The sequence below is a fragment of the Monodelphis domestica genome, chromosome 7 (genome assembly GCF_027887165.1).
Source record: "Monodelphis domestica isolate mMonDom1 chromosome 7, mMonDom1.pri, whole genome shotgun sequence".
NCBI lineage: Eukaryota > Metazoa > Chordata > Mammalia > Didelphimorphia > Didelphidae > Monodelphis > Monodelphis domestica.
In genome coordinates, this window is record NC_077233.1 from 170,457,209 (window position 1) to 170,474,342 (window position 17,134).

Sequence of the window (17,134 nt, forward strand, 5' to 3'; positions counted from 1 at the left end):
TAAATGCACCCTGTTCCAAAATCTCTGATTTTGATGAGGGCACTACCATCTTCTATATCAACTAAGTTTGTCATTTTGTAGTCATCCGTGATTCTTCCCTCTCTCTCCTCCCTGAGATATCTAATGAGTTGCTAAATTCTATCCATTCTACCTCCATGATATCCCTTAGATCTGTTAAATCCACTCCACTCCACTCACACAACTACCAACAGGTGTAGGCCTTCATCCCTTCTTGCTTGGACTATTTCAATAGTCCTAATTGGTCTCCCCGCTTTCAGTCCCTCAGTTTTCCTCTTCCATCTTCCATAAAGTTACCAAAATAATCTTCCTAAGATACATGTCTAACAATGTCCCTTGCCTACTCAAAAACTTCAGTTACTCTTTATTTTCTAGAATTTTAAAAATCTGAACTGCTTATCCAGTCATTTTAAGTCTCTTTGCAATCTGGCTCCAACCCAACTTTCTAACCTTATTTCATATTTACTTCCATTTGTGTATTATGTGGTTCAGCCAAATTAGTTTACTCGGCCTTCTCTATTTCTTTGTGTTTGCCTATACTATTCTCAGTGCCTAGAATGTACTCCCTCCCCAGCTTCACATCTACCAACCTTTATTTTCTTTCAAGACTCAACCTAAACCAATGTCCTTTATGAAACCTTCTTTAACTTTACCCTCCCCTATTTTGCTTTTAACCTCGAGTTGTTTCTTTCAACTCTAAAATCTTTGATCTTAGGTCATAAGATAGCTATCTAAGTATTTAACACATCTCAAAAGATCAACATAGGTTTAATGGTAGAGAGCAAGGAAGGTCAGCAGCAAAAGGTCCTTTGCTAGATTTTGGTACAACCTTTCCCTCTATCCATTCCATAAAGTACTAGATAGGATAGTACATAGAAATTGGACTTGAAGTCTGGAAGACATAAGTTGGAATCCTTCAGACATTAAGTAGCTTTGTATGCTTGGACAAATCATTTAATTTCTTTCAGCTTACTCATCCGCCTCCCACCCCTTGATCCTTTATTTCCTCAGTCCCAACTTGTTTCATTTCCTGTTCTCTTCTTTCTTCCCTTTCTGACATGCCTTCTGGATCATCCATCATTTGTTAACAAACTATTCATCATTCTAGACTTCTTTACTTTGCATTCTTTCCTTCTTCCTTTGCTTAGTGAAACCTGGCCTTCTCCTGAAGATACAAAAGCTGTTGGCACCCTCTCTAAAACTTACTTCCTTCTCTCTCACATTCCATGATTCACAGGGCCAGAAAGATTTCATGACCTCAATTTTCAGACTCTACCACTGCCATTATTGCTCAGTACCTTCCTCTGTTCATTTCAAATTGACTCCACCCTACCTAAGTACTGGTTACTGTCATCCATGACCCTTTGAGTCACTTTCTCTCCTCCTTAAATAGGTTCATGCTCTTTTTCTACTAACCCTTTCTCTTTCAGCACATTGACTTTAGAGTTCCTCAGCTTCTTCAGTGACCACAATCTTTGTCCCCAGTTCATCTCAACCAATCACAGAAGTAGCTCTATTTTAGACCTGACACTGCCTTACTCAGCTTTATTTGCTCCAGGTGGCAGAATGCCCAGTTATGAAAGCTCAAAAAACCTAAGTTCCTCAATTTCTTTAGTAGGAAAATAGGCTTAATAGTTTGGTGGATAAATGAATGAACAATGATTACCCTGTCACAGTAAATAGTCAGAAGGCTTGTAGAAAATGTAGCAATTCAAAATTTAGAATGAATATCTTTTAAAATTCTTGCCATTAAAAATAGAGGAACAATTTTTGATAAGAAGAAAGTAAGGCAAACATTTTATTCCTAGCTTTCCTTGTCCCCTAGCCTGGTCTCTGCTTTTTAGAACTACAGTTTTGAGAGTATCCCTTAGGTCTTAGGAAGGTGAATGTGGGTTTTTTTTTAAGCTGGAATCTTCTGGGCTTTGGCAGTGAACTATAACATTTCTTTGGATACCTTCTATTGAAGAAATTTGGAATAGCTATCTTGTGGGCAGCTAGGTAGCACAGTGGACGGAGGCCTGGGCCTGAAATTAAGATCTGAGTTCTTATCCAGTCTCAGACACAGTAACTGTACAAACCTGATTTGCCCATATCCATCCTTCCCTTCTTTGCCCCTTCATCCCTCCCCTTCCCACTCTTCTTAATAAGGTTTCTTTCTATAAGTTACATTCTTATTTACATTTCTGTTTGAATGTAATTTCAACGATTTTCTACTTAATGATTAAAGCTGTGACCATTGATCTTCACAAAGAGTCTTTCAATCATTTCTGCCTCTCCAGTAAGTCTGGTTCCTCTACTCTCCTTTGCTTAAGCCAGCCTTGCTTCTCAGGTTTCACACCTGCTTGTCCTCATTTCTGATTCCTTTTTCCTAGAGGAAGCTAAATGACATAGTGAATAGTGCTGCACCTAGATCCAGGAGGTCTAGAGTTCAGATCTTTCCTCAAATTCTAGCTCTGTGACTTTTATTTAACCTCAGTCTTAGTTTTCTCTCCTTTGAAATGGGCATAATAATAGCACCCATTCACAAAATTATTATAAGCATCAAATGAAATAATATATCAAGATCTCTCAAATAATACTTAATGATTTTTCTGAAGGTTTATTCACATTGTTCAGCTACATGCAAAGAATTTAAAAAGCAGATTGTATGCAAACCTGAGGAAGAATTGACAGGATTGAATTTGGAGTTGTAGAATTTTAGTTCAGATTCCAGGATGGTATGTGACCTTAGGAGCAATCCCTTAAATTATCTAGACCTTAGTTTAGTTTTCTTATCTGAAAAAATCTTATCTGGGCATTAACATTAGCCCATCTGACTCCTGTGGTGCTTCTAGCTCTAGTTCAATAATTCTATGTTCCTAATTGTTTCCAAGCTCTTATATAGTTCATTTAAGAATTGGATTGTTGATCCTTTAATCTCTTACTATCTTTGAGTGAAATATGACCTAAAGAAGGTAGATTTCTATAAAATGAATGTGTCAGTGATTATTTTGCCTCATAAACATAATCAATTCCCAAAGCTAAATAGACGTGTAGATAAAGGAGAAAAAAGGGGGTATCTGTCTTTCAATGTAGTTTTTTCTTCCTCTTCCCTGACTATCTGTGTATGTGTATAATTTTTTTTTATACAAAAAGATAGGAATGAAGAGAGGAAGGTTGGGGAAAAGAGTAAGATATATATAGCGAGACACACACAGAAGGGTGTGTGAGAGTGATCGTTGCAGGGTGGGGGGGGCATGCTGCTTGTGAGCTGGGAATGTGTGAGAAGGGCTGGTGCTGTATGGGAGGTTGCAGGCAGGAAGCAGCTGGAGAGGAGGAGGAGCAGCAGCAGGAGCAGGAGCTGCCCTGCTTTCTTTCTCAGTCTCAAAGAGCCGGAATCAATTGAGTTAGAATTACAGATCAAGCTGAAGTTTGGCTGCCTGTCTGCAGTGGGAGAAAGAGCAGTGGTTCCAGTTAGTGACCAGAAATCCTCCCTGGAGATCATACATAAGACGGGAATTCTAGCTTTGCAGCCAAGGAATCTCCTGCCCTGCTTTTCATCTGGTGGATTTCTGGGCTGTGCCTTGTTTTCTATCATCAAGTTTTTACCATTCCTCGACAGGGAGCCTGCTTGGCACTCGAGCCTGTCAGTTTGGTGAAGCTAACAGTAGCTTCTTCTTTCTTCTTGCCAGGCTTGCGATCAGGAATGGGCTTTGTCTTTGTTAGAAAGTTCATTATGTAGCTTCGATGTTCCGTTAACAAGGATAGGTTTCTTTTTAGAGGAATCACTTGGGTTCTGTAGTTGAGCATTAAATATTTCCCCCATTTTTTAATCCTCATTTTGATTGTAGTAGCAAGGTAAGTGTTGTAGAGTGCTATTGGCTGTAGACAGCAAACTGGGACAGGAACAAAATATTATTGATAGAGAGTAACTGTGTTATATAACCTGCTTGGGTCTTTACTGCTGATGGGTGTCATTTTGGCAAGACAGATGTGTGAAACTTGTGCACTAAGAACAGCATCTCTATGTGCACAACCATGTGTACAGATAATTGGCATACCTTGTTTATACATACAGAAAACATATTCATTAATTCTGTGAGCTTGTATACAGATGTGACTTTCCTTGGGTATATATTCATCCACATGCCTACTGATAGATAACCTGTCCCATTTCATTTGTAGCCACATGTTTATATAGATATAATCCATTTTCATGTGTGTATAAGTGCATGCATGTATATCTAAATGTTTTATGCATGTATATATTTCATATATATGTGTGTGTGTATATATATATAGGTTACCCATCTGTTGTGGGTATATAGTGATAACCATCCATCTTGTGTGTGCACGTGTGTATGTATACAAATAATTCAACCACGGGGGAAGGGTGTGAACATTTAGCCCATCCATTGTAATAGATATACAGATAACTTGTCAATTATGTGTTTCAAGAATGTGGATATAGGTGATCCATCCTAAGTATGTTCAGTTATGCAAATAATCTGTTCATCTCTGTGTGTGTATAGATAACCTGCCTATATAATATATATGTGCTTTTTACAAATAATTTATCCATTTCGTGTGAGCTTATATAAATAATATCAACTCATCTTGTATGTGTATATATGGGTATAGATAACCAGTTCATGATCTCACATATACAGTGGTACTTTGTATACCAGTTGAACTGAAATTGTGTCGTCTGTAAAAAATCTCTAAGACAGTAAAGAATAGGTTGCTCTATAATAAATCTCTAAGACAATGAAAGGGCGGTAGAGTACTCTCTATAATAACTGAGTTTACCTTATGGCTAGGTATTTGAGTGGGGTCATTCTTAGAGTGGTTATTTCTTCAGGAAGCCCATAGTTACAGCAGGACTGAGGAAGGTAGAGTCCTAAACGTTTGCTACTTTGGACTTTTATGGTGACCTGAAGCTGGATGGGTAAAATGCAGTCACTAGAGCTATGGTGTTAAATTCCCAGCTGAGAGTCCAGTGAATAGGATAGGGATTCAAGTGAAGGCACCAGGAGTGGACTTTTACCACTGAGTCTTAAGGTAAGGCAAAGGAAACTTGTCTAGTTGGAAGCATCTCTCTCCCTGTGTTGTAGCTGGCTACAAGGAGTGAGTGATTCAGCCATGGAAATTTCTTCCACAAAAATTGGTGAGCTGGGAGTGAAAGGAGACTGGCATTTTCCCCAGGACTACATGAGACTAGATGTTGCAGTTGGATCTTGTATCCCTTCAGAGAAACATGAAATCATTTAACCTCCCTGGGCCTCTGTTTTCTTATCTGAACACAAGAGTTGGACTAGGTAGCTTCTGATTAGTTTCAACTTTATATCTAAAATTGTATGATCCTATAAAGATACTGGGGTGAAGAAAGTTTGAGACTTTATAGGCTATTCAAAGTAATTAATGCTGAGAAGAGAAGCTGCATTTGAGACCACAAAGTGGAACTTTGTGTCTACTATGGACAAGACCTTTTTAAAGCCTAATTTAACGTAGCTACAAAATTAAAGTCTGGTGGGCTTGACCCATGGTTAAAGGGAATCAAGTCTGTCCCCATCAAATGGCTCTGACATTGGCATTCTATTTCCGAGCTATTGTTATCCACCATTAATTAACTCATGTAAGTAACTGAATGGTTTGAGTTTGTTGGCAAAACCATCTTAACTGCTAAAATAATAATCCTCTACAATTCTTAGTGTGTGTGTGTGCGCGTGCATGCACATGCATGTGTGAGTATGAGAGATGAACCCCTTTAGCAAAACATATGGACTTTTTCCCATGTAAGAATTGGAATAATATTTCTACCCAGATATACATTTTATAAAGTTTATTAGAAAGGGTAGACAATCATTCCTCTCAGCAAACTGACCACATGGAGTCTAGCCTGCCAGTCTCTTCCTCCATCCCTCTCACTTCTTCCTTCTTCTCTCTCTTCTCAGTTCTCTCCTCACATGCCCAAAGCCTTGACTTTTATTGACGTACTGCACATAGAGGGATGAAAACCTGGTGCAACTGTGTTATGTCAGGAATGTTTGATGGACAGGTCAAGCTATTTAGGAGGGGGAAGGGAATTAACTTCCTTGACACACCCAGAATCATGTTTTTAAATGCACACAATCAAATACATATGATTACAAGGGAAACCAATACTTTTTTGTCAAAATATAATAAATACATTTTAAAAGCCCTCAAATTCACAGAACCATAGCCTAAGAATTCCTGGCCTCATGCTTTACAATTTACAGAGTGCCCACATGATCTTACTTGATCTACACAACAATCCTATGAAGTATGTATGACAAGATTATTGCTTTTTTTGTACATATTAGAAAACTTATAGGTCTTGCTTAGGGCCTGTTGCTATTTAGTGATAAAGCTAAGAATTCTGTCTCTCCATCCAGCACCCTTGCTATTATGCTCTATCATTGCTTTTTCTAAGTTATTTTATGAGAAACTTCCCTTTTATTTGAAGTTTAGAAAAGTTTTCCTAGGAAGAGAGATGGGGTTGCCATTGGTAAAGAGTCTTTGGGTTCTCAGAGTTGTACAGGCAACAACCCAGTGATAGACCATTTGAGAGTTCTGGGCCTGCTGTTTGGAACAAGAAGCTTTCTTTGGTCAGTTGCCACACTTAAGTCTGTGTCCTGATCACTCCTATAAGCCTGTAAGATCGAGTTTCTCTGTTTTACCAGCTCCTCATTTGTCATGTGTTTGGACTCAGAATTTCTAAAGGCACATGTTTCCCACTCCTTTAGACTATGAGAACGTGAAATGGAATGAAATTCTAGGATCAGAGGGCATCTTAACCCAGTGATCCTGGGAATATCAATGAATAGAGTCTGTGCACAATTCATTTCTGTCCTGGACATCTATCTCAGAGAATTATCAGCATGTGTTGTTTGGGATTCCTAAAACATGAAAGGTAGACTTCACACATATCCCTTTTCTGGGATTGCTTTCCTTACTGGGGAGATGTTTATATTAGTGAAAATCAAACATAACCTTCTGAGGGTAAGAATTCTTAAAGGGATTTTACCCTGACTTCAGGCCATATACTAAATAAGGGTAGCTGAAGGTTTACAGAAGACTGAGGAAGTTCTCTTAAAGATGTATTGTCCTTTCTCTCAGCTAAATAAATAGTAGACCAGGCAAAGGGGATGGGAGAGCTAGAGTCACCACCATAGCGACAAAAAACAAACAAACAAACAAAAAAACCAACAATGCTGTCATCTCTTCCTACCAACATGAGAGTACCAAAGATACATCAGAGACATTCACCACTGCCATTTTTAATTCCTTTCTTGGCTCCTAGGGAATGCAGATTGGAGGAGAGAAGAGACAGAAAGGAAAGAGAAGCAAGTTGCAGCCTACAATGCTTTTAGGACTTTTCTCATTGGTGTCTAGTTTATGATCCTAGGGAAGGAGGGACACAATGAAGGAGGTAGCAAGGTATAGTGGAAATAACATTAGGCTGACATATAGGAAACATTTGTTCTAATAGTATTGCTGCCAGTGACTTATTGTGATCATGGACAAATTATTTCAACTATATATATATATATATATATATATATATATGTATATATATATATATATATATATATATATATATATACACACACACACACACACACATACATACATACATACATACATATATATATACATATATACATATATGCATATATATATATATATATATATCCTTTTCCTGCTTTATAAAATGAGAGACTTGACCTAAATGATCTCCAAGATTCCTTCAGACTCTAATGTTACATTATTGATTGCTGGCCTTAGTTTTCACATCTGAAAAATTAGAAGGTTGGGCTAGATGACCTCTGAGGTCTTTTTTAGCTTTAAATCTATGGTATTGCAATCTTAATATCTCCTGAGCTAGCTTTTGGTTCTGCAAGTCCACATCAGCAGCTTCCTTAGGGAACTTTTTAAAAGATTCTCTGGAAATGTGTGATTATTTTAGGTGGGGGCTGGGAACAGGTTGCTATGGCAGCCCTGGCTGGAAATTTCCTGCTTCTCTTCAGTGTGAGAAACCAGGCAACTATTCTGTATTGACGTAAAGAGTGATAGGAAAAGTAACTGCAGCACCTTTAAGTGGCTCTACTACTGCATTTCCAGAAGGGGTGTCAGAGGAGGGTCTAAAGCAGCGGGGCAGGGCAAGAACCTCCCTGATTGGCTACAGCCCTTCTGGTATTTGCACTGTAGAGGTACTCAGTTGGCATAAGTAGGTTTCACTCCCAGATTAAGAGAAAAGTCCAAAATAGCTATCTAAACAATGGGATGAAATGGCAAGAGATTTAAGCCTGGTTATAGATCTTGGCAAAGAATAGAATAGGGTTACATGAAACTCCACTGAGGCCCTTACCAACTAGCTTATATAAGGGTGACAGCCAGCAAGAACTAGCAGGGATCTAGTGGTGGATATGAATGGCTGGGCCTTGACTTTCCCAGCTACTAAAGATTACAACCTGTGTCACTGGTGTTTGGAACTATCTTGGATATGGTTTTCATTTCTGATTTCTGCACTTTTCACTAGGATTTTCTCAATGGCTTTCCATATCATATTTTCTCAGGATGCCAGAGAGAATAGATAGATTTAACTGGGCTCTAAATGCCAGCAAATATTTTCCTAATCAAAGAAGGATTTACAAAATGGATTGTAGAGACTCTCAGGTCCTTCTTCACTTTGTATAGGATAGTCCTCCTCCTCCTCTTCCTTTTTTATTCTCCTCCCTCTCATTCACCTTCTCTTCATGCTTTCTTCTCCATCCATAATGGGTTGCTTCAAGGTTTGCAAAGAGTTTTATATAACCCATGTCAACTTGGAAAAACACAGAACCACTAAAATAGCTGGCAAAACCAAATCTTTAATGAGGAAAGAGACAGGTCCTTTCCTTGATATTTGGCCCACCACACAGAGCCAAGTGCTAAATACCACACAGAGTTGAACCCTGGGGGTTCTGAGGACAGTGTCTCTGAGAGGATCACAGTGCTAGATGATTCTCTAAAGAAAAATTGAACTTGGGGACATACACCTTTGGGAGAATTAAGTACAGTAAATATACATTGACAGTTTACAAGCAGACTTGGGAAAGAGGCTGTAGCTAGAGGCCAGGGTATCAGGGAGTGACCTAACTTACAATGGATACAAAAGGATGGTTCCTGTCAGGTGTTGGTCTTCTTGGGAAAGTATCTCTGATACAATGGGGGAAACTTCTAAGAGAAAAGGAATGATTGAGGATTTGAGCATTTCTGTTACTCCTATTCTGGACACTAAATGGAGGATAGGTGATCCCTTGTTAGCCTAAGACAAAGTCAGTTTGGGACTTCCCTTAAGGCAAGTTCTCAAGGCACCCACCTCAGTTGATTCTTGAAATATCCTTGTTGGGAAGGTGGTATTATTATCCTGATTTTATAGATAATAAACGTGGGTAAAAAGAAGTTCGGTGACTAGTTTATGGTCACAAAGCTAATTAAGTGATTGAGACTGATTTTGAACTTATCTTCTGGCTCCATTTCCAGTGTTTTAGCCACTGTGCCTGCTAAGTGCCCAAAGAGACAGTGAAGGTGCTAGCCAGCACTCTCCTGAAATTTTCTTACAGGAAAAGGAATCATCTATTGCACAAATGAGGAAACTGAGAGCCAGATCTCAAATAGGAGGCAGTGATGATAGTTCCTGAGGAATGAAGCATCTGTCTTACAAAGTAGACAATAAAGGATGAGAGGATGAAGGTAGTTATTTTTGTCTGTGTATATTCAGAACCTCAGCTCTGCCTAAGCCCTAAGGATCTGTAGTTCCAGTGACATAAGGAAAACAACTGTTTCTCTCAACCAGAGCCAAAGAGAGCTATAGTTTTGGTGCACCCTTACTGGCATTTGGATGAAGCAACAACGAAAGAGACAGTCCCTGCTGCTAGCTCTCTGGTTCTAGACATGGGATCAGGAATATTAGCTGGAAGTTGGTAGAGCAGAGGTTCTTCACTTTTCTGGATCATGGACCCCTTTCATAGTCTGGTGAAGGCGATGGACCCTTTCTCAGAATCATGTTTTTAAGTCCTTAAAATAAAACAAATATGATTATAAAGGAAACCAATCATATCAAAGTATGGGGCTTAAAAACTAGTTTTTTAAGTTGATGGACCCTGGTTAAGAGAATTCCTAACCCCTGTGCTAGAGGGAGCTAGGAATTAACTGTCTTCCCAATCCTGTGTACTCTTGGCCTGGGTGTTGCATTGAGGAATTGCTATTTGGTAGCAGAGTATAGGAGAGAGACTACTAGACTAGGAACAGAGGGGTCTGGATGCTAGTCCTGGCTCTGTCACTGATTCATCACATGACATTCAGCAAGTCAGCTTGTTGGGGTTTCAGTCTCTATAAAAATTAAGTGATAGGGTTTGACTAGAAGACTTTCCAGCCCTAAATCCATGACTGAAAATAGCTTCTTAGTGTAAGGTTCACCCTTGTGCTGATAGTCTTACAACTAACCTTCATTTAATCCACAAATTCTATCTTTCTAACTTCAGGGTCAGCTCTCACTATCTACTGTGCCATGGTGGAAAAAACAGGGCATATACCTTAGAAACTATCAAGTAGTACATTGAGGACTAGAATCCTAGTGGTATTTTGATCCTTGGTATAAGTGCCTGGCCAGGTGAAATGCCCATCCACATCTTGGGAAGCTGAATCAGTCATATTTGTAGCAGCATCACATTAGGCCTCTCTGTACCAGGAACTAGATTCATGGTAGGATCTGTGCTATCTTTGATTGGAGGGAAAGATTGAGGAACATTTTTTCCAGTTGTCTTGATGCCAGAATGAGTAATGAACAGATTCTGTCTGTCTGTCTCTTTCTTTCTCTCTCTTCCCCTTCCTTCCCCCCAAAGACAGATGTCCATCTATCTGTTTCTGTATCAATGAGGGAGCATGAGCTGATTCAAGGCCTGGCACATCTCCTAGAATCTCAAATATCCTTTCCTTTGACTTTTCTTTACTTTTATATTAGACCTTTTTGACTTTTCTCTTTGTACTTGGGAACAGTTCCTTTAAAATGGGCTGCTTGGGCTGCTAGGTGGTTCAGTGGATTGAGTGCCAGGTGCAGAGATGGGAGGTCCTGGATTCAAAGCTGGTCTCAGACACTTCCTAACTGTGTGACCCTGGGCAAGTCACTTCACCCCCATTGCCTAGCCCTTATCATTCTTCTGTCTTGGAACCAATACATGATATTGATTCCATGATGGAAGGTAAGGATTTCTTTAATTAAACTAAATAAAATGGGATCCTTGTTAATATCTAGCCCTCTATGAAGCAGAATTCATAATAAAATCACTCTAAGGAGTTTGGGGATCTGAAAAACATTACCTCATTCTTATCTGTAAGATAGATCCCAGATATACTTTAGTAGTTAGCTAATCAACTTCATAACCTTCAAATAGGTCTTTAAAACACTTGACTTAAATCATATTCTGTAGAATGAAAGAAGTTCCCTCTACAGTATGAGTCAGTCATCACTGATGGAGCAAAGTTCAAAAAGGTCTTTTTTACCCAACCTAAAGCCCTTTGTCACCCTACATCAGAAGGGTTTACTATATGTTCCTGGATGATGCTTGTCTTAATTTTCTGTTTGAGTGTTCTGGTGAGGTCTTAGGAGTTCAAAGATACACTGCAGTTTTTAAGCATATGCAACCAAGAACAGTCATCATCTTGTTTGAGTTCAAGGGAGTTGTCTCATTTAGTGACATGTTTTAGTCTTTATATTTGAACAGTATCATTAAAATGTATTTTGGTAACTCTGTGATTCAAGCTTCTTGATATTGATGTATTGCATATTCATTCAATCATTTATTCATTTATTCATTCTTTAACTAGTCCTTAATTCTCTCATTTTATGTGATTTCAACATTAAGAAGATACCTACTGTTCTGAAGCCAGACATCCTGCCCTCATTCTACAGAATTTCTCCTCCAATAAATGTTGTAGGAAATTTTCCCCTCAAAAAGGAAAGGGGTCCTGGGAGACATATCTATATCACAGGAGTTGTTTTTTATTAGACATTTAAAACTTCAGTGAAGACGAAGGACTAATATTTTAGCTAGGATTTACTTACAGACCATAACTGAAGCAGGAACCCTAAGAGATAAAGGAGGATCTATTTGGTTTTTTTGCTGTTATATTTGATATTGTCCTATTTTTTTTTTACCTCCGTGCACTTTTTCCTCTCTCAGTAGTTACCTGGTAAGAAAGTCAAGCTGGGATCTAAAAGCATGTGTTGGACTTTAGAGCAAGACACATGTCTCGATTGGGCAGCATGATGCACCAGGCCTGGTGCAGCAGCCAATGATGTTTGCTAGGAATAAACTGAAAAGATCAGGACGTGGCATTGCCTTTCCAAGAAAATCTCTAGGAAGCATCCTGGCCAGAAATAAAGGGAAGAAAACAAAACCCCCTCAGGCCCTGAGGGAGAAAATGAAGAGGTTGTTGCAGGAACCTCAAGAGGAAATCTCTGCAGACTCAAATACCTGCTCAGAGCTCTCAGCTGATTCAGGGTCAGCCGTGATAGTCTTTGACATCAGGGATAAGCCTCCCACTCCCAGCCCTACTGGGGTCTCTCCTCAAGATAGGAGTTTGCTGCCTACTGGCTGTGAGCAGGTGGTTACAGTTAACAGTGTGAAGGTAGAAATGACCTGCAGTGATTGCTCTGGACAACACTCTGGCCCTGACATAGATGGAACTCAGTTGGGTAAGGAACAACCCAGCACTACAAAGTCTGACTTTCGGGATCTGTCCACTGAGAGCCCTTCCATTAGCCAGCAGGAACTCCCTGAAAGGGAAAGGCTCAAACCATCTCCATCCAGAGATGATAGTTCCAGGCAGTCACAGCAGCAGGAGCCCCCTGGCGATGTGGTGGATTACATTGTGAAAGAATTACAAGGAATCAGCCGCCTCCAATTGGAGATTGCAGAGCTTCAGCAGCACCTGAGCTTGGTTAAAGGCTCTGTGGACGAGGTGTCCAGCTGTGTGGATTCAGTGCTGAGTGAGATTGAAGGATTACAAGTGGGTAGCAGTCCCTCTCCAGCCAAGGCATGTGTGATGGGGAAATCCAAAGAGTCTCATATGGAAAGGCCCAGGGAGGAGCCCACCTTGTATTTTTATGGCCTTCCTGAGGAAGATGGGGAAAACACTACAGAGCTTGTGTATAGCTTCCTGGCCAAGCACCTTTGTGTTAATGGCATCCAGTGCAGCAAGTACATCAGGGATGCCCATAGGGTCAATGTAGCTGTGGGCACAGCCCATGATCCCAGGCCCATGATAGTCAGACTTGTACACCCAGAACAGAGAGACTTCATTTTACAGAAATCAATCCTCTTACAAAGTGTAGGGGTTCAGATTGCAACACAAGAAGAGCCCAGCTGGTCGAAGGACTGGAGCCCTCAGATGGAGTCCATTTCATTGTTGCATCGAGGGCTGCAGAATCATCGCTGGCGTTCTTTGAGTCTTGATGAAGGGGTTCTGCATGGAGATAAAAGAGACAAGGCACAAAAAACAGATGCTAACTGGACTAGAGCTCAGAATCAAAGTGGGGAGGGCCAAGGCCAGAAGCTTTGTTTTCCACCCAAGGTCACCCTAGGAAAAAGAAACAGTGTGGTGTCTGGGTCTGTGGAAGAAGCCAGAAAAAGAGCCCAAGTGGTCTTTTGCAACCATGGAAACCAGCCTGGGTCACAGAATGAGGCCCTTTCATCTATTTTGCAGGAAACTAAGGGCTCTCTCTTAGAATTCCTCCCCAAAGAGGATTCTGGGAAGGTACAAGAGTTTACAGAACAACATTGTCAGGGACTTCTGTACAAAGGAGCAAAAGGAAAAGTTGGCTGCATTAGAGAGGAAGGCAGCCATTGCCCATCTCCTGAGGCTACCCAAGCAGAGAAAGGCCAGATGCTGGGTTGTGAAACAGGACTTGAGATTCTGAGCCCAGAGCAATTAAATTCCCTTTTAATGGATGAGTCCAGAAGGCTAATGACTCTAAGATGTGAAGGCGTGATGAACGAAGTGACCATAGGATCTGAGGCTTTCAAAGACATGGTTCATATTGACTTAAATGAGGAGGAGGAGACTGCTGTGCAGGTTCTTAGGAATGTTTTGGATAGTTCTACATATGTTCTGGATACCTCCCAGGAAGATGGAGATGGCATGGATGTGAAGTTTTACACAAATAAATTAGGAAAAGCCATTCACCACTTCAAGTCAGCCCTTCAGGGAGTATTTCAGAAGCTAGAGAGCAGTGATTCCTTCAGTCCTGAAGGCCTGGAAAGCAATGAGAGTGGTTCCCAAACTGATGACAGTGATGGGCTACAGCAGATGCTGAGCCCTGGGGGAGACAGAGACTATTTAGTAGAAAGCCCCTCAAGTCGAGGGAGTGAGAGCTTGGCTAGCGATGCAGCAAGCAGTGAGGTGATTGTTTCCAGACATAAAGAACAAGCCCACTTGGACCATAGCAGTCTTTCTCCTGCTTCCAATGACTCTCTGCTCTCTTGTTCATTGCCCTGTTCAGACCTGGATGCTTCTTTAGGACAGCTGAAGCCCATGTGCAGCCTTGGAGATGAGACTTGTCCAAGGCCTCAGGAGCCCAGCGATGGCAAATTGAGCCTAGAGCAGGTGTGTGCAGAGACTATATACCTCAACAAGTGCATCAACAACTTCAAAAATGTACTGAGAGAAAAGAAACTAATGCAGAAGAAACTTTTACAGGAATTGGTTCAAGAAGCAAACTGTCTTTCAACTGAAGAAATATATTCAGGTACATTAAGTCTTTGGTGGTTAAGGCCTTGACTGGTTATATAGGATTTCCCTTTGGTCAATACTGGGCATTTGAAAGAGTATGGGGGTGGGAAGACTTGTCTTAGCCCTGGTGCTCAAAGCTCTTATGAAACACCTGTGTTCAGAGACCTTCACTAGGACCTGAGGAGGAAAAGGAAGGGAGTGCATAAACAGAAATAATAAGAGAAAAAATACCTCTCTACAAGGAATTCCCATTCTAATGGAGGCATAGTAAATATACAAGCAAGAATCAAATGAATCAGGAATAGGGACTGGATCTGTGATTTTATAAGTATAGGGAACTCCCAGGGGAGCTTCAGAGGGGCAGCTTTTCTTTAGTTAGAATTACCCAGAGCACTGAAAATTTAAGTGACTTTTCCAGGCTCACACAGATGTCATAGTCACACATAGTCACACAAAGGAACAACCTAGGTCCTTTTGACATGAAGACAGGCACTATAGCCACTGTTTGAGAACTGCCTCTAAAGAACCTAAGAAACAAATACAAATAAGAGCAAATTACAGAGTTAGTTAGAATTAGTTATAACAGGACTTCCATGTTGTGTGGTTTTCACATAATTTAGCTATAATAAAGATGTGGCTAAAAATTGTTTCCCATCTAGAAAAGTTGGACATGAAAAATAAGCCTTGGTCCAACCCTAAAAAAGTGAAAAAGAAAGTGAAGTGTCATTCATGGTCCCTTTTTTCTATTTCCTTCCTAGTCTCCTAATCCATAACATAATCTGGTTTGGGTATATTAAGTGATTTAAGAGATTATATGAGACTTTCTGGCCAAGGAAATGAGGATGGGTGATATGGGGGAAAGACTTCACAGAAGAATAATTAAAGAAGAATGTCTTGTCCAAGTAATGGCAGGAGAAAAGCCCAATTTTCCTTTTTGTTTAAAGAGTAATATACAGAGCTTGGAGTAAATTCTTGTTGAGCATATTTATCCCTTTTAGGGAATTATGCCCAAACTGACAAAGTACCATTTTGGGGGCCATCAGCTAGAACACAGAAGTGGCTTTGTGAACAGTTACCATCCCAGTTTCAGCCTGCTTGGGAATATAGCTTGATGTTCTTAAGCAGAATTTTACTGAGCTTATGTTAAAGTGAATGGAATTGACTTTTTTTTTTCAAAAAGGACATAGTGGAGGGATCCCAAGACTTTTTCAAGGTGGTAGGAGCTGAACTAGTTTTGAAGTGTGAGAGTACTTTTGAGGGTTGTTGCAAAGAGCTATGAAGAAGAAAGAAGAAAAGATAGGTCTTTTCTTCAAAAGATTTCGGTTCTCATTGGAGAATAATACTCATCCAAGTGAAATAATAGGGAATAATATTGATCAATCAGTAAACACTTATTGAGTGGTTCTTAAGTGCCAGAAAATGTATAAGACTTGAGAATACAAAAAATGGCAAAAGCAATCCCTGCCCTCAGGGATCTTGTGTCCCAGTGGGAGCTGTAACATACAAATAAATAGGCATATCAACAAATCCAGAAAACATGGAAGATGCAAGATGATTATAATTAGGTGCTAAATTATTTGATACAGTCTGTGATTCAGGTTAAATCACCTAACTTCTCTGGATCTGAGTTCTTATCTACCAAATGAGTTTGGACAGGAGGAGGGGTTGGAATTGTTGCAGTAAATTATCTTTAAAACTCCTTCCAAATCCAAAATTTCCTGATTCTGTGACTGTAAATATGGTAGGAGCTCATAGAAACAGGAGATCAGTGAAGCTTGGATTAATGAAAGAAGATTTCTGAAAGAAGGGTTTGAAGGAAGAACAGAATTTGTATAGGAGAAAGCAGAAGTTTTAGGCAAGAGGAACAACATAAATTAAAAAAAAAAAAAAGCCTGAATGGTATTTGTGGGATGGTGTGCTGACTCACCTTAATAGAACAGAATAGGAATGTATTGGGGAATAGGCAGGTCTGCTCAATTAACTCCAGGGGCTCCCTAGCACTTAGATCAGATATCAGCCTCTGTTTGACATTTCAATCTATTCACAACCTTGTCCCTTCCTATTTTTCCAAACTTCTTACGTTTTACTCTTCTCATAGTCTACAATTCAGCCATCCCCACAGATCTCCTCACTGTTGCATACACAAGACATTGTAGCTCTTTTTCATCATGCCTTTGCACTGTCCTCTATTATGGGTTTCCTTCAGGACTTAGTTCAAGCATTGCCTTCTACATGAAGCCTTTCCTAGTTCTTCCAGCTTATGAGTCCTCCCTCCCAAATGCATATGTTGCATTAATTTTGCGTGCTTATGTGCATCAGTCACTTTCCCCAATCAAAA

The 17,134-nt window shown here is 40.0% G+C and overlaps 1 protein-coding gene across 6 annotated transcripts in view; it reads left to right on the plus strand.

Moving 5' to 3' along the window:
• UNC13B (unc-13 homolog B) overlaps window positions 1-17,134 on the plus strand; it is a 372,543-nt gene that overhangs the window by 303,207 nt on the left and 52,202 nt on the right. Inside the window, exon 1 of one of the 6 annotated variants that reach the window (XM_056806036.1) lies at window positions 7,822-14,812. The exons of the other annotated variants lie outside the window; for them this stretch is intronic. Coding sequence (XP_056662014.1) covers window positions 12,358-14,812 — 2,455 coding nt within the window. The 5' untranslated portion in view covers window positions 7,822-12,357. Of the gene's footprint in view, window positions 1-7,821; window positions 14,813-17,134 lie in introns of those variants that run through there. 6 annotated transcript variants of the gene reach the window in all.